We start from the raw sequence: 21,144 nt of genomic DNA on the forward strand, positions 1-21,144 counted from the left end.
ACAGCTTTTGATTTTTATTTGCTGTCCATTGTCCGTTAGCAAGAAACACATGCTTTGTCTTTTTTAATCTTTTCATAATTTTCCACAAAAAAAACCAAAAACATCAAATAAAGTCTATACTTCTTCATTTCATCTTCTGTGGGGCATCAGTTTCAAAATATTACTTCCACTCTGATACCGTTTATTCCCCTGTTGTTACTTCAATGAGTTTTAATATCATCTTCCAAATCAGACCTTCTCTTGTGGAATCTATGCTGGATAGTTCTTAGGACATTTTACATTCCAGGTGCCTTCAGTGAGGGATTACATTGGCACTGTATAGTGCATTCTATGGAAAGCCACCAGCAAGATATCTGTGCACTGAAGTGTGGAAATCAGAGACAAACTGAAGGTTAGTATTTGATCTCCCACTCCACTGCTGGACCGGACACAGAGTCAAAGGGTGGAGGACAGACATCCTGAGCTGAGGGGCTTTAATGCACTTTATGTCACCCTGCAAAGGTAATGGACACACCCCAGGATATTAGAGGCAAAACTCTTCCCCACCATTAAGAACATCGACATCTGAGAGCAGCAGCAATCATCAAGGATTCATTTCACCCAGCACATGGCTCTGTTCTCACTGCTGCCATCAGGAAAGGTGGATCAGGGCCACAAGATTTGCACCACTGGGTTCAGAAACAGGTGCTACCCCTCCACCATCAGACTCCTCAACAACAAAATCAATCAGGGACTCAGTTAAGGACTCTTGATTTGTGCACTTAATTGAATTGTTTTTCTTTCTGCATTGCACAGTTTGTTTACATTTGTTTATATGGGAACATTGAGTGCAGTTTGATTCCCAATAGATAATTCTGCCTTTCCCGCAGCAAAAAAGCATCTCAGGGTTGTATGTGATGTTATGTCTGTACTCTGTGACTATAAATCAATCTCAAATCGGAACTGAATCCTCAGTTTTTACCATCCCACTGTAAATTTGAGGTGAAGTTCCTGACCTATATGGGTTAAGCACAGATAAATGGTCTGTTGTATGTTTTTTCTTTGTTTTGCCTTCATTTCCAATACTCTTAAGATCTTTTAAGTAAATTTATTACATCTTCACTTTTCTAATTTTTTAATTGTTTGCAACAATATGAACTTCTTTTGAATGCCTGATGGTCAGAACAATTTAAACATAGTTCTTGGACCTTAAATAACAGTCAGCTGATGAAAACTAATCAAGGTGGTCTGGGAACAGGGCCTCAGGATCTGTTGTCTGAGGCCTGGTCACCAATCATTGTGACCTGAAAACAGTAATAAATTCTAGGCCAATTTTTTGTTAATCCAAGCAATCAATCAATGGGTATGGATCAAGATCAGCAATATGTGGATCAGTCACAGATCTCGACAAAAGACAGAATGGGCTCACTTGCCTACTCCTATTTCTCTCTTCTTAAGTTCCTATTGTAACTGCAGAAAGAGCCATCAACAATGTCCACCATATTAAGGATTAGGGAGGAGACTAAAAGTTGAAAGTAGAAATTCTTTCTGGTTCAATAGAGCGAACACTTGAGTCTCTGTGAAAATATGAGCAACTTTAAATACAATCACATCTTCTGATAATATCGATGCAGCCAATGAGAGGGAGTTGTACAGTCAGAACATTTTAATAAGTTCCTGCCTGAAAACAATAAGCATGACAATTTATCAAAACTTTCATAATAGTTAAAGTCACAATTTGGCAGAACATTGGAGGTTAGGGGGGACTATTTAATCAACTGAATTGTGAACAGCAGTCTCCCACAGGCAGGAAAAAGCTGATTAACCAGTTCATATAGTTTGGAAGCTTCATTTAAAGGTGAAATGTTTGCTGGTACATTTGATGAGCAGTTGGATTTGCTTTTCCAATATGTATTCGTCCAAAACCAAATGCTCATTTTAGAACGTAGAACACTACAGCACATGCACTGTTACGGAGTCCAGAGGACCCCCAAAACCAGCAGCAATAGATACGCACCACAACACAGGGTTACTTCAACAAAAGTAGTTCTTAATTATAATTAAACAAGAAAACAGAATTAAACTTTAACTTATTACTTAACCTACTTACTTAACCTACCTAATCCCCCTTCTAATACTAACTGCTGGTATATTTAAGATTAGAAAAGTTATTTGGATCACAGTCCAATCTCACTAGATGCAGGCAATTCTTGTACTCTGCACAAAAGTTAGCATTAACAAAGTTCACCAGTCTTTGGTGCTTAACAGGCAAATGGTTTCCACTCAGGAGGGTTCTTGCTGGTTTTTAGAGAGAGATTCCTTTTCCAGGACATGCACAACTGATTCCTTCTCAATCAGTTCTCCAGATGATCATCTTTCTTTCAGGTCACCTTTCATACCTCCAGTCTTCTCCTTTGATCAGGCAGCCTTCCAAAGTTTGCCAGTTTTCCCCTCTGGAACAGATTTGTGTGTTTCTCCTCTCTGTTTCACTTCCTCCCTCTCTGAGAGCAAAACTGTTCTTTTTGCAAAGATCACATGTTCCCAGGCAAGCTGTATGCTGCAACTTTGTTGCCTCTTGCAAAAAGCACTCTGCAAAAGTCCTGCAAATATTCTGTGTTTTAAAATGTGTGTGTGTGCAAGCTGTTCTAGCAATTCCTCCCAAACTACCTCCAAATACTCTGTCACAGCAGGCCCTTCAACCCTCAATGATGTGCCATTTCATTCCTTTAAAAAAATACTAAACCCTCTGTACCTCATAATCCTCTATTTTTCTTCCATCCAGGTGCCTGTCTAAGAGTCTCTGAAAATGCCCCTAATGTTTCACCCTCCACCACCATCCCTGGCAAGGCATTTCAGAAAAAAAAACATACCCCTGATGTCTCCCCTGAACTTCCCTCCCTTCACTTTATGCAGATGTTCTCTGGTGTTTGCTATTCCTGCCCTGAGAAAAAGGCACTGACTGTCCACCCTAACTATGCCTCTCATAATTTTGTAGACCTCTATTAAGTCACCTCTCATCCTTCTTCACTCCAGAGAGAAAGGTCCCAGCTCTGCTAACCTTTCCTCATAAGACGTATTTTCCAATCCAGGAAACATCCTGGTAAATCTCCTCCGCACCTTCTCCATAGTTTCCAAATCCTTCCTATAGCGAGGTGACCAGAACTGAACACTATACTCTACATATGGTCTCACCAGAGAATTGTAGAGTTGCAACATGATGTCTTGACTCTGGATCTGAATCCCCCTGTTAATGAAGCCCAGCATTCCATTAGCCTTTTCTTGAAGGATGTATGGATTTGGTCCCAAGGTCAATCTGTTCATCCAGATTCATAAGTAACTAACCATTAACCCTGTACTCTGCCTTCTGGTTTGTATTTCCAAAATGCATCACCTCACACTTATTCAGATTCTCCATCTGTCACTTATCCATCCAACTCTTCATCCTGTCTACATCTTTTTATAACCTTCAGCATCATCCAGAACTCCTTCAACCTATTTGGTTAAAAGAGTGGAGCTATTTTACACCCAATATTTAATGCCCTTTGGACTGTTAATACTGTATATAATCCCAACTCATTATTTCATGTTATTCAACTAACAGGGGTGGTGACATCAATATATTTGTAGATTGCATTGGAGCCAAATCTGGCTACACAATTTGTTAGTGTAGAGGCAATAGAGCAGGGAACCAAGCATGCAGCACTGAGGTGCCCCATGTAGGTGATCAGTGAGGAGGAGGTACTAATCCATACTGATTGTCGTCTCCCAATGAGGAAATCGAAAATGCAGTTGCAGAGGGATAACCAGAATCACAGATCACGTCACCTGTACCTTCTAGAATTTCTACAGATGCACCTTTGAAAGAATCCTGTCAGAGGGCATCACTGTGTGGTACAGGAACCACTTCGCCCAAGATTGCAAGAGAGTTGTGAACGGAGGTCAGACCATCATACAACCCCTTTCCCTTCTTAAATAGAAATATCCCTGCCAGGCCAGAGCCTCACAATCTCTCGACATCCAGTGTTCTTATTCCAGCCAGGCTTGCCTTTCACTCTAACAGGAACATGCTGTTCCCTAAGCTTTCATTATCTCACTTTGAAAAACCTCCCACTTGCTAGACATGCCTTAACCTGTAAACTTCTGCAGGTTCCTGTCCAAATAACATCAAAATTGACCAGGCTCCAATTCAGGATCACTCCAATCCTTCCCCATAACTACTTTAAAACTGATAGAATTGTGATCCCCTTTCCCAAAGGGAGGTTGAATGTTGTGTCCTCTGCAGTTGGGCTATTTACATACTACTTGAGAAAATGGTCCTGAATTCCACTCCCGTAGCACTCTGGCAGTCCCACTTGATATCTGGGAAGTTGATTTTCTCTACTATGATGACCTTACAGTTATTGCAGTATCTGCAATCTTCTTTCTGCAATTGTCCTGCATATTTGCTTTCCTGATTCTCACTGACTATTGAGGGGGTAGAGGGAGGGGGAGTCTTGTTGTGTAATCCTATCAATCACCCCATTCTTATTTCTCTGTCCCACTCATATAGCCTCAATTGGATGATCTTCCAGGAATATCATCTCTGAGTTCTGCAAAATTTCTCTTTGGAGGGAGTTCTATGAGAATCTCTCTCACTGCTCCCCATCTGCACTCCCTGCTGCTCTCAACCTCTACGACCACACACCTGACTTCCTTCAACACTTTTGTGTATCTCTACAATCAAGTTTGCAGACTTCCTTGTTTCACTCCTGAAGTGTGAGTTGACAAAGTTTGTAATGTGAGAGGTTTCAACTCATGACCAAGTTTGAGTAGGACCATTCAAAGTTGGACTTGAAAATGTGGAGAAACCTCAATCCCCAATGTTCTCCCCTTATCAAAAAAGTAAATCCCCCTCTTCTCTTACCTCCACTCCTACCACAGCTGTAGCATTTATACCTCAATACATGAAGCTTCCAGTCTTATTTCCCCTCTCAGCCATCTGTAATAGCTATAATATTCTAATCCTGTGTCCATCTGCCTCTACACTGACTCTACACAAAGCCCTGGAACACCTCAACAGTAAAGATGCATTCATCAGGATGCTCTTTATCAACTACAGTTTGACATTTAACATCATCACCCCCTAAAAACTGATCAGAAACTCCAAGACCTGGGATTCAAAACTGCACCATGTAATTGGATCCTGGATCCTCACATCCAGACCATAATCAGTGAGGATTGGCAAGAACTTCTCCCCAAACTCCATCAGTACCAGAACACCACAGGGCTGTGCTCTTAGCCCCTGCTCTACTCACTTTACACCTATGACTGTGTGGCTCAGTACAACAATAACACTATCGACAAATTTTCTTATAATACCACTGTAATGGGTTGTATAAATAAAGGCAATGGGTCAGCAGACAGGAGGGAGATTGAAAACTTGGCTGAATGGTGCACCAACAAAAACCTTGCATTCAAGGAGATGATTGTTGATTTCAGGAAGGGAAAACCAGAGATATACGACCTATTGATCTTTGGGAGATCAGAGGTAGAGAGGGTGAGAAAATTTAAGTTCTCCAGAATCACCATCTCGGAGGATCTTTCCTGGCATCATGAAGAAAGCATGTCAGTGCATCTATTTCCTCAAGAGTTTACAGAGGTTTGGTATGACATCGGAAACCCTGGCAAATTTCTACAGCTGTGTGGTGGAAAATGTGCTGACCAGCTGCATCATGGTCTGGTAGGGTGACACCAATACCCTTGAGTGTAAAACCCTCCAAAAGATAGTGGACACAGCCCAGGACCATCACAGGCAAAACCCTCCCCATTATTGAGAACATCTACAGGGAACGCTGCTGTTGGAGGGCAGCAACGATCATCAAGGACCCACACCATCCAGCACACATTCTGTTCTTGCTAGTACCATCAGGAAAGAGGTACAGGTGCCATAAGACTTGCACCAGCAGGTTCAGGAACAGCTGCAACCCCTGCACCTTCAACTCAATGACAAACCCAATCAGGGACTCATTTAAGGACTCTTGGCACTTACTGATTTAAATAAAAATCTCTCTGTATTGTACACACAGTTTGTTCACACTCATTATCTCTTTACAGTTCTTTATTTCTTTACATGCGTATGTTGTGCACAGATTTTTTTTTTGCTCTACGCCTGCAGGAAAAGGAATCTCAGGGTTGTATGTGATGTTATGTATGTACTCAGACAATAAATTAGAAATCTGAAATGCGAAATCTGAATGCAGTACACAAACCTAGAATTCATTGAACATCAACTTCCATGCAAATTTCTGGGACCTGCAAATTAATCAAGACCAAAAGGATCCTGGCAGTGGAGTTTTCTTCATGTGAAACCATTATGACTCTGCATGTGTTAAATATCAGTATTCTGCCAAACTAATCATTTCAAACCATGTTCCCATAATGTGACTTACCCAAACAAAAACAATGGGAAAACAAGTAGTACAGTACAGGATGAACAATTAATGTGACTCAGTGCAACCAACTCACTGGTTTCATTGTGTGCTGCTATTATTTGGCAAGTCAAAAAGCAAAAAGTGTAACTATTGGCACAAACTGCTTCGTCATTTTTAGAAAGTGAAAACTACATTTAGCAGAGTCAGGAATTACAAGTGCTAATAAAAATGAGGATGGTATTCAAAAATAGCCTTACCCAGTTCTGACTGTGTTTTTAATAAAAGAGCTCCAGTAGGCACTCATAGATGCACCTAAATATTGATTAGGATGTCTGTAATTTACTAAATATCATAATTCCATAGCTGCTTTCCCCTATACATGCAATTAAGACTGAGCTTAACTAATTTACTGGGCTGATCAATAGCTATTTATGTTTTTTTTCATGCAATTCAATTACCAGATTTCATTAGTCTAGTGTTCAGTGAAAAAGAAAGCCAATAATTTTCACTGCAGAATAAAAAAAATGACATAGGAAAGAAAGATTGGAAATTATAATATTGAGGTCCTTGTGTTGACGCTTACATACTGACCTTCTAAACTTTAATTGAGGCAACTTTTCTCCCCCAATCCAATGCTCATCATTTGGCTTAAATATATTCACTAAATATTTGCAAATCTAACATTTTCCAAGATTAATAAGATTCTGATATAATTAAAAGAGCATTGTTGAAGATGGTCTTGATTCTGAGCAAAGTAAGGGGGTGGGGGGGGGGGGGAAAGAGTTCTTCCTAAATAAACTATTACTTGATAGAGATGGTTTGTACAAAAGGAAACCTCTCTGTAATTGTTGGTGAACATTGTAGTTTGTTCATTAATTATTTTAGATGGAAAGAAAACAGACAGTTAATCTTCACACCTTCAACATCACAATCTACACATTCAAATCTCCCACTGACTTAATTTCTCAGAGAAGATCTGAATGTACATTTCATTTCAGCTATAAATAATAATGGCTGGCAAGCAAAGTTGGCATTGATGTCATAGGACATGTCTATAGTATTGCCCACAAACAGCTGGTAAGTGCCTCTCTTTCCCTTTCATGGAAATCCAGGTCACTGACACAGTATCAGACATAGTAGGAAATCATTTACTTTTATCCAAGTGGGTTGACTTCGGACTCCTTAGCAGTCCAAAGTAAACCCATTTGGATAAAAGTAGATGATTATTGGTCCACTGGAATATATTTATTTGTTTAAACTTACACTCTTCTACCACTTCCTCTGACAGCTCATTCCACACACCCTCTGCCCCTAAGGTTCCCTTTAAATCTTTCTCCCTTCATCATGGTGTTTTTGTAGCAGGATCATAGAGCAAACATACATATTATAACCATCTTACAACAATAGAATAAAAAATAAAATAGTAATAATAATAATCGTGCATGAAAATTAAGGCTGTGTCTTTGGTTCATTAATTATTCAGGAATCTGATGGCAGCGGGGAAGAAGCTGTCCTTGAGCTGCTGAGTGCCTGTACCTTTTCCCCAAAAAGGTAGACTGAAGAGGGCATGGCCTGGTTGGTGGGGGGCTTTGAGGAGAGAGGTTGCATTTTTAAGACACCGCCTCATGTAGATGTCCTCAATGGAGTGATGTCTGATGCCTGTGATGTTGCAGGCCAAGTTAACAACCCTCTGGAGTTTATTCTTGTCCTGAGAGTTAGCATCTCCATACCAGGCAGTGATGTAACCAACCAGAATGCTCTCCACGGTACACCTGTCAAAGTTTATGAGAGTCTTCGGTGACACATCAAATGTATAGCCGCTGATGAAACTGTAATTGCATCAATGTGGAGGCTCCAGGACAGATCCTTGGAGATGTCGACACCCAGGAATTTGCAGTTCTTGACCCTCTCCACTACTGAGCCCTCAATGAGGACTGGGTTGTGTTCCCCTGACCTCCTCCTTAAGTCCACAATCATCTCCTTGGTTTTGCTGAAGTTGAGTGCAAGGTTGTTGTCATTACACCATTCAATGAGCTGATCTATCTCCCTTCTGTACACTTCCTCATTTCTGTTTGAGATTCTGCCGAAAACTGTGGTGTCATTGGCAAACTTGGAGATAGCAGTGGAATTGTGCCTGGCTGCACAGTCATGGGTGTATAAGGAGTAAAGCAGTGGGCTAAGTACACATCCTTGGGGTGTGCCTATGTTAATGATCAGTGAGGAGGATGTTTCCAATTTGTACTGATTCTGGTCTTCCGATGAGAAAGTCAAGGATCCAGTTGCAGAGTGGGGTACAGAGGCCCAGAGTTTGTAGCTTCTTGACAAGCACTAAGGGAATAATGGTATTGAAGGTTAAGCTGTAGTTGATGAAGAGCTGAAGGAGAGCCAGCAATATTGCATCTGCTGTGGAGCGATTGTGTCAATAGGTGAATTAAAGTGGGTCCAGAGCTTTGCTTAGGTACATGTTAATTCTGGCCATAACCAGCCTCTCAAAGCATTTCATCACAGTAGAACTTGGTGCTACTTGGCGGTAGTCGTTGAAGCAGCCCACACTACACGCCCTAAGAGGAGTTGAAGTTTCAGGCAGATCATTGTGATCAAATGGAATGGTCTTGAGCAACACGATCTCCTATTTTATCGTGAATCATAGTCATAAAGTTTTATATCATGGAAACAAACTCTTTGATCCAACTTGACCATTCCAACTAAATTGTCTATCTAAGCCAGATGTCTTTCTAGATTAAAAAAAAGTTAAATTTAAGCCAGTCCCATTTGTCCATGCTTATCCCATATCCTTCTAAACCAACCATTCCAAACCTTTTTTTTTTGGCTGTGGCTCCCTTATGTCTCTACTCAAAGTTTATGGGCCCCCTTCCCTATGAAGCAGTCGTTTCATGGTATGGTTTCTTCTGTTCTTCTCTCCTACTGATTACATTAAAAATGCTTCAGCCTGAGGCCCCCTCTTAAATGTGCTGCAGCCCCGGGGGTAGGGACTGTACAGCCCCTGTTGGGAATGGCTACTCTAAACCTTTTCTATCCATGTACCATTCTAAATATCTGTTAAATACTTCTACCACTTCCTCTGAAGCTCATTCCACACATCCACCACCCTCTGTTTAAAAAGAAGTGCCCCTAAGGTCCCCTTCAAATCTTCCCCCCTTCATCAAAGGTAGTGGAAGTTAGAGAGATGGGTTACAGACATAGAACCTAAGCAGCTGGCAAAGCATATAAGAGAAGTGACTTAGAAAAGCTGTCTCATATTCTGATACTTTCCACCAGAGTAATGTGTACTCAAGTATTTGTTTAACTACTTAATTAACTCAGCAACTTTCTTCCAACAATTCATCTGTTTTTAAACAACATAATGTGATCCTGGTCAGTGAATTATCAATGTTCAGCCTGTCTGCTTAATAAATCTAATCACATCAGTGCGGTCAGTCATCGTGATCCACATGGGCAGGAAATGACTACTTAACTTGATGAGTTGAACACACAGAAATTAAGCAGAAGAATGAAAGGCAATAAAAATAAATGCAGAAATAAGCAGATGGAAGGACAATTATGTCAATTGACTTTTCTGAATAAATCATTAATAAAGTAAATACATGGAGTAAAGCTTAAAATGATCAGGGATTGAGAAAGGCACCGTATCTGGGAAGTTAGAAACAATGTGGTGGAGACAGGATTTTGGTTATTTGAGAAACCTAAACAGGGAACTAAGCATTGAAGGAGCCAGGGTCAGCAATTCCTTTGGCCATTAGGGACACAAGAAAAACATGTAATTTCACACCATGATACTATTACATTGAGAAGATATTCAGAGAAGGTCCAGCATATCAAAAGTGGCACTGCAATCACGATCTAGGGCATTGGGTGCAGCAGGATCGTTTTGTAACACAGTCTGTAATGTCATAAGTATGTAAAAACATGAGAAATTGGAGCAGGAGTAGGTCATCTGACCCTTCGAGCCTACTTTGTCATCTGTTAGTTCACCCATTCTTCAAAAATCATTTTATTTAAATGGCAGCACTGCCCCTGGTTCAGACCCGGGAGAGGGGGGAGCCAAGACATAGACCTCCTCCTCGGGGTCTTACTGCCTGGTCCCTACTGCCAACACCTCCTCACAGGTTTTAAATGGCCAAGATGCTGGGCAGTGGATGACGAGGGGTTGTAGACTCTGGGGGAATCAGTGGTCTGTGGCAGGGCATTCTGGTTTTTGCATGGCTTATGCAATGAAGTTTCCAAATCCAGAGCACTGTGCGTATACTATAGGTGTTGCAACTGTGGATGGTAAAAAGGTCTGAAGTCCGAGCCAATGGAAGTAGCAACAAAATCCACTGAAACGTTTCATCTCCTGGATGAGGAATCATTTACAATTTTTCACCTACAGGCACAAAATGAACATTTGATTTCATAGCAGGAAGAATGCCTTGATATTTGCATGTAAACACATCATCAACTGCTCAGATTTTCTGCAATAATTTTTTCTCTTTTTTCTTTCTTTGGCTTGGCTTCATGGACGAAGATTTATGGAGGGGTAAATGTCCACGTCAGCTGCAGGCTCGCTTGTGGCTGACAAGTCTGATGCGGGACAGGCAGACACGGTTGCAGGGGAAAATTGGTTGGTTGGGGTTGGGTGTTGGGTTTTTCCTCCTTTTTTGGAGGGGGAGGACGTGGAGGGGGAGGACGTGGAGGGGGAGGACGTGGAGGGGGAGGACGTGGAGGACGTGGAGGGGGAGGACGTGGAGGGGGAGGACGTGGAGGGGGAGGACGTGGAGGGGGAGGACGTGGAGGGGGAGGACGTGGAGGGGGAGGACGTGGAGGGGGAGGACGTGGACCTGTCCTCGGGCCTGCGCAAAGGAGCTTTTAGGTGGAGTGCAGTGTGCGCAGTACTGGCCCCACTCTTTACACCCATGGTTCGTGTGCCGTGGCCAAGCAAGCTGGGACGTGGCAGCGAGGTCCTTGGGTCGTAGGTTTTATATTGGAGTGGCCTTCTCCTATGCACAGGGATCTGCAATAATTACAGCATTGCTTTCAGGATATTTTTTACCTCAATCTCCATGATACAAATAACTTATTAGAAACCAAGGATTCAATAGCTATTACAGAGATGTTGTTGCAAAGTAACCAACGTTGGGAATTATATATTCCAGGAATTATATATTCTTCTAACATTTAGAAGAGCTAGGAGAACATAAGAAATAGAAGCAGAAGACAGCGAGTCAGACCATAGTATCTGCTCTGTTATTCAATAAGATCATGGCTGATCTTTTATGTCAGCTGGGGACAAAGAAAGAAAGGGAGAGACTGCAACTTCCATCACAGCCGATAGGAAGCGGAGAGAGGGACTCTAGGACCAGGTGCTCAGTCAACCCATGGAATCGGTCCCATTGATAGCCTCGACTCTCTGTATCAACCAGAGTGCAGCATTCATCCCCACATCTCTTCACGGAGAGGTTGCACCACTTGATCCAGCCCTTGCTGGTAGCCTCTCAACCCTGAGCCATGGGTGATAGATTGCTGGAGAACACCAGCAGAAGATAGGGATTAACTACTGGACCTCAGATTGCCAGCAGTGGGCGAGGGTTTATCGCTCTCTGGGTTACTGTCATACTAACTTCCCCATCCCTCTGACTTGCTACAGATGGCTAGGTTCCTGAATGCCAGATCCATACTGTTCAAGCCTCAGAATCTGTGCTGGAGTTTCAGTAATTTGTGTATTTGCACTCTTAGAATCCTTTGGGGTTTTTTATGCAAGTTGAGTCTTTATTTAAGTCAAAATGCAAAGTAATCTAAATTTATACTAATTGAGTATATTATCCAACAAGCCTTCAGAATATGAATGCATTTTCGAGGTACCACCAACAATTAATTTTCATTGCTTCATTTACACGAGGTCAACATGTTTGGAAGTAAAACCTTTGTCTCAATCTTATTGGCATGGAGAGAATGGTAACAGCCTTTTCTTCCAAATGCATGATATCATACTGCATCTAGTTGGCTTAGATATGGAAGAAGTCTGACCTGTTTTCAGTTCATTTTGTTCTTTGACTATCAGCTAGAAAAAACAGTTTGTTGTGTGTTTATGATGACTCCAAATGGAAAGCAGACAGGGCAATCCAGAGTGCTTGTGTACAGACCAGTATTCAAATCCAGTTTAGAAATACACACATGTTAGGCAGTTAATTCAAGGTTCAAAACTATCCGACATTAATACTCTCATTTGCAAATGCCACAAATTGGCTCTCACTGGGGTACTTCTTTTCGGGGGGAAAATAAATTTGATTGCATTGTAAATATCACAACAGGGGTAAAAGATTCAAAAGTTCCTCTTATTAAGGGGAAATTTTATATTAAAATGTAATACACATGATATGCTTCAACTTTGACTGCCAAATAAATAGGGTAAATCAATGGATGTTCTCATTATTATGCAGTTCAAGCACTGGGGGTCAAAACATTGGGCAAGAGGAACAATGTGGCTTTGAGATAAAGGTTCTTATTTTATTATGAAATCCAGCTATGTTCTGGAACTCGCTGTGTGAAGGGTGGTGAAAATGGAGTTGAACAGGATTCTCAAAAGAGAAATAAATAGGTATTTGATGGGAATCAATTTTGCAGGGACTGTGGGGAAGGAGCAGGGAAGTGGAAGTGATGGATAGGTTTTATTGAGCTGTGACAGTCCGGATGGATCAAATGACTTTACCCTGTGCCATAATTGTTTTGTAATTCTAAGATTCCAGATGTAGGTTCTGCTTTTCTTTCCAGTTGGCTACACTAAACCTCAGGCACTTTTTTTTCTTTGGCAACAATGCAGATAAGATGGTCAGAATTGGGATAATTAAAAAAAAACACCTTTTAATCTCAAAATTTCAACACAATTTTTCCAAGATCTCAAAGACCAACAATCAATTTATGAAGTGCTAAAAAAGATATAAATGTCAGCCAGTACAACAGAAAAGCTATGCAAATTGTCTTTGAATCAGCAGTATGTGGTGTTTCATGCTGACCTCTCCTCTTGAAATGAATGCCTACTACCAAATCAACCTGCAAGTTAATGTTGAGATAATCCCAATTTCCTTTGGACCTCTACTTTCAGAATTCTCTCCCCATTTCGATAATAGTCTAGTTTATTCCTTGCACTTTCAACTCTGTATTCCATCTGTCACTTCTTTTCCCATTTTCCCCTCCAGCTGTCTTGATATCACCTGCAAACTTGGCCACAAAGCCATCAATTCTGTCATCTTAATCACTTACCTACAGTGTGAATAGTAGCAGACTAAACACCAAACTCTGCGGATCACCACTAATCACTGTCAGCCAGCCAGAGAAGGGCCCCTTTATCCTGTAATGCCATGAACTTGCATCTTGTTTAGCGGTCTCATGTTGAAAATCCATGTAAACAACATCTCCAGGGGCGTGGCAAGATGGCGTAGAGTCTAGACGTGTAATCTCGACCTCTCTGGCTGGACTTTTAAGTACCTGTTTTTTAACCCTTTGTTTTCAAGTTTAAACTTCTTAAATTTTAGTTTAAAGTATTAAGGAACTGTTATGGCCATTAATGGTAAAAAGATTAAACCTCAAGTGCAGAAGAAGTTACATTTTTGAAGTACTGAAGATTTGGGGCCTAAACAACTTGCTACAGCCTCAGGTTTAATTTCTTCAGTGCCTAAACTACAAAGACTGCCTGTGGGAGCTGAAAAAAATGTCCACTACTCACCAAGTGAAGTATAGCACTGGAATTACCCGTTCTCTGGAGGAAGGTGCGTGTTCCCAAGAAGTGGATCCCGATTCTGGAAGCCTTTCGATTTTAACAGAGGGAGCATGCAGGAAGACGACTCCATTGTCTGAAATGCTTCAGGCAGCATTCCAACCTGAAGATTTCGATTTCCTTCATGATTTTGTGAAAAAACAACGAGCTGCGGGGGGAGAACAGCAGCGACCCCCTGAGGAAGTCGGGGTGCTGTCGCTGGGAGTCCAGACCCGCAGTAAAACCTCTAAAATGGCTTTTGTTGAGTTGCAGCAGGAGCTGCAGTTACCTGGTTCTGCCACTACGTCAGAGAAAGCAGGGCTGAGCTTTTCTGAACTACAATGTATGCAGTTAAACGCTGTCATTCAACCCTTACTGAATGAGATGGCCCAAATGAATGCTAATATAAGTTCAGAATTGAATACAGTTAAAACACATGTGGAACCATCTTGTGAAGATTTTAAAAAATTTCAGTCTGCTTTTTTGGAATGTAAACAGCAAGTGGTTTCTAACACAGAAAAAGTGTTGAAGGTTGAAAAATCAGTTATAGAATTGCGAGAACATGAGAAGGAGTTAGAGAGGAAAATAGACTACGTGGAGAATCAAAGCAGAAGAAATAATGTGAAGATCCTCTTCGTTTTTTTAAAGACTGGATCCCACAAGTACTAGGGCAAGATTTTTTTTTCTGGAGGCTTGGTATTGGAAAGAGCTCATAGAGCTTCAAGAAGAACACCTTTACCTGGTCAACCACCGAGACCTGTAATAATTCAATGTTTGAATTATTTGGACAGAGAAGCAATACTTAGACTAGCAGTGCAAAATGCGAGACGACGACAAACTCCGTTATTGATTCAGAATAGCAGAGTTTTTAAAATCCTGATTAGAGTCAAGAGGGCAATTCAACGTCGACGTCGATTTAATTCAGTTAAAGAAGTTTTGTGGCGTAAAGGTTATAAGTCTACTTTTCGCTATCCGTCAGTGTTGAAGGTGTTTTATGGAGACTATCAATCTCGGTTTTTTGAGAATGATTGTGAAGCAATGATTTTTGCTGATTCATTGCCAGATATAAGAGGACAAAGACGTAGTCCACCATTGTCTCCTAAAGAAAAATCCGGTTGTTCTGGAAATGGAAGAAATGGGAAAAACGGGAATGGAAAGATTCCAACTTCTTTTGAAATGGGACCTCTGAGTTTGGAATCTCTTGGATGAATAGAAGAATTTTCTTATTCTTATTTTACTTTTTATGTTATCATGATATTTTGATGTTGTTCTTTGTTCGGGTGGGGAGGGAGAGATTTGCTCTGGGTTCTACTAGTCATCAGTCACTGGTGGGTGACCCACACCCAATTTTTGTTTAGGGATTACTACCTTTTGATAGTTTTTTTTTGGGGGGGGATTTTTTTTCTTTATTTCTTTTTATTTTCATTTTAGTTAGCTTTTAATTTGTGACTTTTTTCTCCTATTGGAGGGCCTATATACGTTGATTTGACTTTTCATATTATTGGTATTTAGTAATATTAGTAGATATGTGAAAGTTGAAGTTTGCTACTTTTAATGTTCGATGTTTAAACAGTCTGATCAAGCGTAAACGAGTTTTGGCGTATATTAAGAAAATGAAAATTGATGTTGCTTTTTACATACGTTTGGTAGCGATATGATTTTACTTGTAATGACTAAATTTGAGACTTTTCTTAGGAAAGTACCAGAGAAGGGTTATATTTCATCTATGTATCAAATACTACAGGATGGTATGGATAAAAAGGGTTGGGACAAATCCAAAAGTAAATGGGAAGCGGATATTGGTTTTATTTTTTCTGAAGATGATTGGTTAGATATCTGTTATGATAATGTAACTAGATTGATAAATGCACGTTATGCAATGATTAATTATAATTTTCTACATCAATTATACTTAACACCTGAAAAATTAAAAAAGTATGGTTTTCATTAATCAGATTTGTGTTTTAGATGTGGTTATTCTGTTGGAACTTTTTTTCATATTGCCTGGTTTTATATATATATATATATATATATATATACACACACATTTCTTTTTGGAAGAAAATTCAATTAGTTTTAGAATACCTATACAAGATTAAAATACCTTTAGATCCGACAGTATTTTTACTGGGCAGTTTGCAACCTCTGAAAGGTTTTGGATTAGATAAATTTCAACTTGCTTTTGTATATTTAGTCTTATCTGTCATGAAAAAATGTATTGCTAGTACGTGGAAAGATACAAATATGAATGATATTAATAGATGCCATAATGAGATGAAATATTGTTTAATACTGGAAAAAATTACATATGTTTCATGTGATAATTACAGGTTTTTTATTAATGTGGTTGTTATATTCAGAATATTTACATTTTAATTTGCGTTGATTATATCTTGATATGTATGTTTAATTTTTCCTTTTTTTTTTTCTTTATGGCTCTCCTTAGGGGAGCTGGCTGAAGGGCGGGGGGGATTCTTTTCTTTTTCTATCTATATATAAAAAAAAATAATGTTCATGTTTATGGTTAATTGTTGTATGTCATCTATTATTTGTATTTTGAACGAATAAATAAAGTTTATAAAAAAAACATCTCCTGACTCTCCTTTATTTATCCTGCTCATTCTCTTCAAGAATTCCAACAGAATTGTGAGGCAAGATCTTCCCTGAAGGAAACCATGCTGACTTTGGCCTATTTTATCTTATGATTCCAAAGTTTTATCCTCAATAATGAGCTCCAGCATCTTTCCAACCACCAAATTAGGCTAACAGGCCTATAATTTCCTATTGTTTCGCCTCTCTCTTTTCTTAAAGCCTGGAGAGACATCTTCAATTTTCCAGTCCCCTGGAACCATTCCAAACTCTAGTGATTCTTGAAAGATCACTACCAGTCTATTCACCATTTCTTCAGCTATCTCTTTCAGACACCCTGGGGGGGGGGGGGGGGGGTCACCCATCTGGTTCAGGTGATTTATTCTACCCCTTCAGCTTCCCAAGCACCTCTTCTTTAATAATTGCAAATACACTCACCTTCTCCTGCCTCCTGAATTTTTGGCACATCACTGGTATGTGCCTCCACATTTGTCATCTAACCACTCAACAAGAACAAGGTAAAAATAATAGGCAAACATATCCTGCTACTCCCTACTGACTCTAAGCTCTTCAATGGGTTGGTCTGAAATGTAATGTATGATTTATAGTTAACTGATTACTTTGAAGTATTGTGCAGGAGCAATTTCTCTCATCACTGTTTGACAGCTGCTCTACATGGATGTGGCAAACATAATTTGTAGCATTGCCAATGCTCAAATACAAAAAAGTCCAGTGTCTATAGGTTTAAGAACAGTTTTTTTCCAACAACTATAATGTAAGGCTCTTAAACTTCCCTTACATTCTAATCGTAAATTACTCCTGAACCAGAAAAAGGCCCATCTGCCCCTACCTGTATCTTTGAATATTTATTACCTATCTTTCATATTTATCATCTCTGCCTGTACATGGGTTGTGTAAGCATTGCAAAAGATTATTCTACATGAAGGTTTAAGCAGGAATGGACACTTGGCCCATGAACTGTATCCACTGGGAGCTGTGGAGGAATGTTAGAGACTGCCTTTCTTGATCTTTTTTCCTGCTCTTAGTCTGCACCGTTTAGTTGTTTGAATGAGCATTTTAAAGAGTTTTATTGCATTCATTTGTTTAAATTTAAGAGCAGCAGAGACAGAAATGCCTACTGTAATATGTGAGCACATCAAGAAACTACTGTAATGTATTTTTATTGAATGACAACATTGTCTGACTGGTTTAATGTATCCTAGATTGTATACCTTAAATGGACGGGAGGGGGGAGGTAGGGAGGGTGGGTTGGGAGGAGAGGGGGGGGGGGGGAGAAAATGGCACTGTATATGTGTGAAAAAGAAAAAGTGTGTACCATGGTTAATGTGATTTATGGTGTGAAAAATAAAAAAATTTAAAAAAAAAGAAACTACTGTAATGTCAACATTAAACTGTTCAGTAGTCTTGTATCGTTATTTTAATAGAAAATGAATTTTCAATGGCACAGGGGTTTTCTGGTCTAAAAACACAGTTTTTCTTGCAGTGTAACTGGTTTAATATTATTTGGCCTGTGACTCCTTATGCTTTTCTGTATGTGGCCCACAACCAAAAACATTTGGCCACCCCTGTGCTAGAGGAACGAGGGAGAAGAGCAACACAAGGACACCGGGTCACTCTCCAACCCACACACCATCCCTAGCTGAAAAACTTACTATAGTTCTTTCACTATTGCTTGGTCAATGTCCTGGAACTCTCTCCCCAACCTATGTCATACCCACTCCTCAAGGCCTGCAAGAAGGAGGTGAACTACCATCTTCTTGGGGCCATTAGGAATGGGCAATTAAATGCTGGCTCAGCCCCTTGAAGCGCGGATGCTGAACAGCTAAGTATATTGAAAGCTGCGACAGATTTTTGGACGAACCAAGTATCAACCTTTGTTGGGATTGGGTAGATCAACCGTGGGCTTTTTGGATTATGGCACAGGTTCGAGGGACTGTTTGACCTTCTACCTTTATTTTTAATGAAAATTAGGGTAAGTTTTGAGACACCACAAAATATGACCAATGGCTTTAAATCTAAATACAAAACAAGAACAATCCCAACATTCAGTAATATTGCTATGGCAAAGAGAATAACTTCCTTGCTTTCTGACACACCAGACTTATAGATTTGGAATTCTTGCACATCACTAAAATGACATACTTGGGGAATCTTAAAACAAATACAAGGTCATTTTCCTAAGTTTTAACCAAAAACCCACAGAGTAAGGCAAATCAAAACGGTTTTTAAAATCTTATTCAAATCTAATGAAAACACCTGGGCATTGTTTAAATGTCCTTACTGGGAGACAGAACAAAGTACAGGGGACTCACCGCTTCGACTGATGAGAAGAACGAGGGAGATTAAAAGAGGTGTCATTCTTCAAGCTGAAAGTGCGCTCTCCAAAAACGGCGAGTGTGAGTGCCCGACGGATCCACGAGTTCGATCCGAGGATCCGCCCCGCCGCCACGTCCAACCCACTCCCAGCTCAACCCCACTGTCCCACGCACAGCAGCTGCTCTCAGGAGCGCTCCTTGGACCAGAGCCAGAACCGAAGTCCAGCCCACGTCTGTCACGACCTGTCCGACCGCGTTGAGCGTTTACAAACTTGATTGGAAGCCTGACGATTGCCATACAAACTTCAGACGTTTAAAGTTTTTGTGGGACAATTGAGGGTCAAACAGAAAACGAGGCCTCGGCCCCGCATCACAGCGCCAGGGGCGACGACCGGAGTCTGGAGCTCACCTGTGCGCTGTGCACACTGCGCGGCGCCTTCATGCCAATCCGCCGGAGGAACTCCGCGGTCAAAGAAGAGACAAAGGGATGGTCGATGTGACCAGCCCAAAACCCCACGACCGGCCTTTGGCTGACAACGTCGACCCTTCTTTTCTGCTCGACCCGCGGAGTTCCTCCGGCAGGTCGTGTTTGGCTTCAGACTCCAGCGTCCGCCGTCTCTCCAAACTCCGTTCAATCCCGGAGTTTAGAAATAAAGTCCGAAAATAGCAGACGAGACCGCATCAAGGCGCCTACCTGCCGAGTTCTCTCCATGGCTACGGTCCGCGCGGAACGGCAGCACAATGAAGTAGTGGCCGATAGTAGGGGGCTACGTCTGGAAAGGGCATCATCTGATAGTCGCACAAAAATCTACATATTGCGGGTGCTGAGAATCTGAAAGAAAGAGAGAGAGGGAGTGTGTGTTACCGTGTTGTTTCGGTGCCTGCAGCCTGGTCATCTCATCGGGGGCCAAGATCCCAGAAACACTTCCCAGAAGATCTTTCAGGAAGTCACCGGTTCTAATCCATCTGGACAGAATTTACTGGGAAAAGAAGGGGGAGGTCCATTGATCTGCTCTCTCAGTGTTCGTGCTCCCTGTGTGAACAATGACCTGTACCATTTTATTGGTCGTGATCCCTCTGGATTCAAGTCACGTCCCGCTGACGCTGCAAAGTAGCAAGTATTTCAATGAAAAGAGTGGGCAGATGTATCTGGGATTTAGGATGGACTGTGTGGTTAACTGTGGCGTCAGACTCCAGGAGCGTACGAGGAAGCAGCAAGACGCACCAACGGTGGCATCAAGGGGACAGAAGCTGGGAAAGGTCAGGGCGGTATCGCGACTGAGTGGTGGCACTGGACCAGCAGTTACCATACTGGCTCCAGGAAACCATGCAAGTCTGCAGACGCTGTGAAAACCACAGGAAAAATGCTGGAGGAACTCAGCAGGTCTCTCAGCGTCGGTAGGAAGTAAACATATGTGACTGACGTTTCGGACCTGAACCCTTCCTCCCCTTGAGAGAGAGAAACGGAGGAAGGGTTCAGGCCCCATACGTTGGTAATACTGGACATCTTTACCTTTTTTGGACGCTGCCAGACCTGCTCTTCCTCCAGCATTTCTGTGTTTTTACCATGATGGTCCCAGCCAAGTCACTGAATTCAATGCAACACTATGGCCAGATCAGTGGCAAAATGCTCCAGATATTCATTTGCTGAATCCTGTCATTGGATCAAAAGACACAGGAGCAGAAATAAACTATTCAGCCCATGGAGTCTGCCTGTCATTTCATCATTTTCCAATTCACCTCCACTGCCCGGCCTTCTCCCCATAACATTTAACGCCCTGGCTAATCAAGAACCTACCAATCTCAGCCTTATGACCTGGTCTCCACAATCACCTGTGGCAACAAATTCTGCAGACTGATCATCCTCTAGCCCATGAAATCCCTCCATATCTCTATTCTAAGTGGATGCCCTTCAATGTGTGTCCTCAGATCATAGTTGTTGGGCTTTTTGGATCACTGTTGTCAGTCTATTTTAAGAAGGAATTCTTCTCTCTGCAGCTGGATATCCTTTCTCCTGGTTTACCTCCACTCCAGGAGGGCAGTGAAGGGTCACAGCCAGTAGAGCCATTGCCTCAGCACC

General features: G+C 41.3%; 1 protein-coding gene across 11 annotated transcripts in view; it reads right to left on the reverse strand.

Moving 5' to 3' along the window:
* The window catches only part of rxfp2l (relaxin family peptide receptor 2, like), a 94,930-nt gene that overhangs the window by 58,394 nt on the left and 15,392 nt on the right, over window positions 1-21,144 (reverse strand). For 3 of the 11 annotated variants that reach the window (XM_069892701.1, XM_069892699.1, XM_069892700.1), the window contains exon 3: window positions 19,759-19,896. The exons of 1 other annotated variant lie outside the window; for it this stretch is intronic. Coding sequence is in view for 6 of the 10 variants with exons in the window: in XM_069892706.1 (XP_069748807.1) it covers window positions 19,062-19,107 (46 nt within the window). In the remaining 4 variants the exon portion in view is untranslated. Of the gene's footprint in view, window positions 1-2,378; window positions 2,476-19,061; window positions 19,298-19,758; window positions 19,897-19,929; window positions 20,102-21,144 lie in introns of those variants that run through there. 7 more of the 11 variants (XM_069892706.1, XM_069892698.1, XM_069892697.1 and 4 more) reach the window with 5 other exon arrangements.

The sequence above is a fragment of the Narcine bancroftii genome, chromosome 8 (genome assembly GCF_036971445.1).
Source record: "Narcine bancroftii isolate sNarBan1 chromosome 8, sNarBan1.hap1, whole genome shotgun sequence".
Lineage (NCBI taxonomy): Eukaryota > Metazoa > Chordata > Chondrichthyes > Torpediniformes > Narcinidae > Narcine > Narcine bancroftii.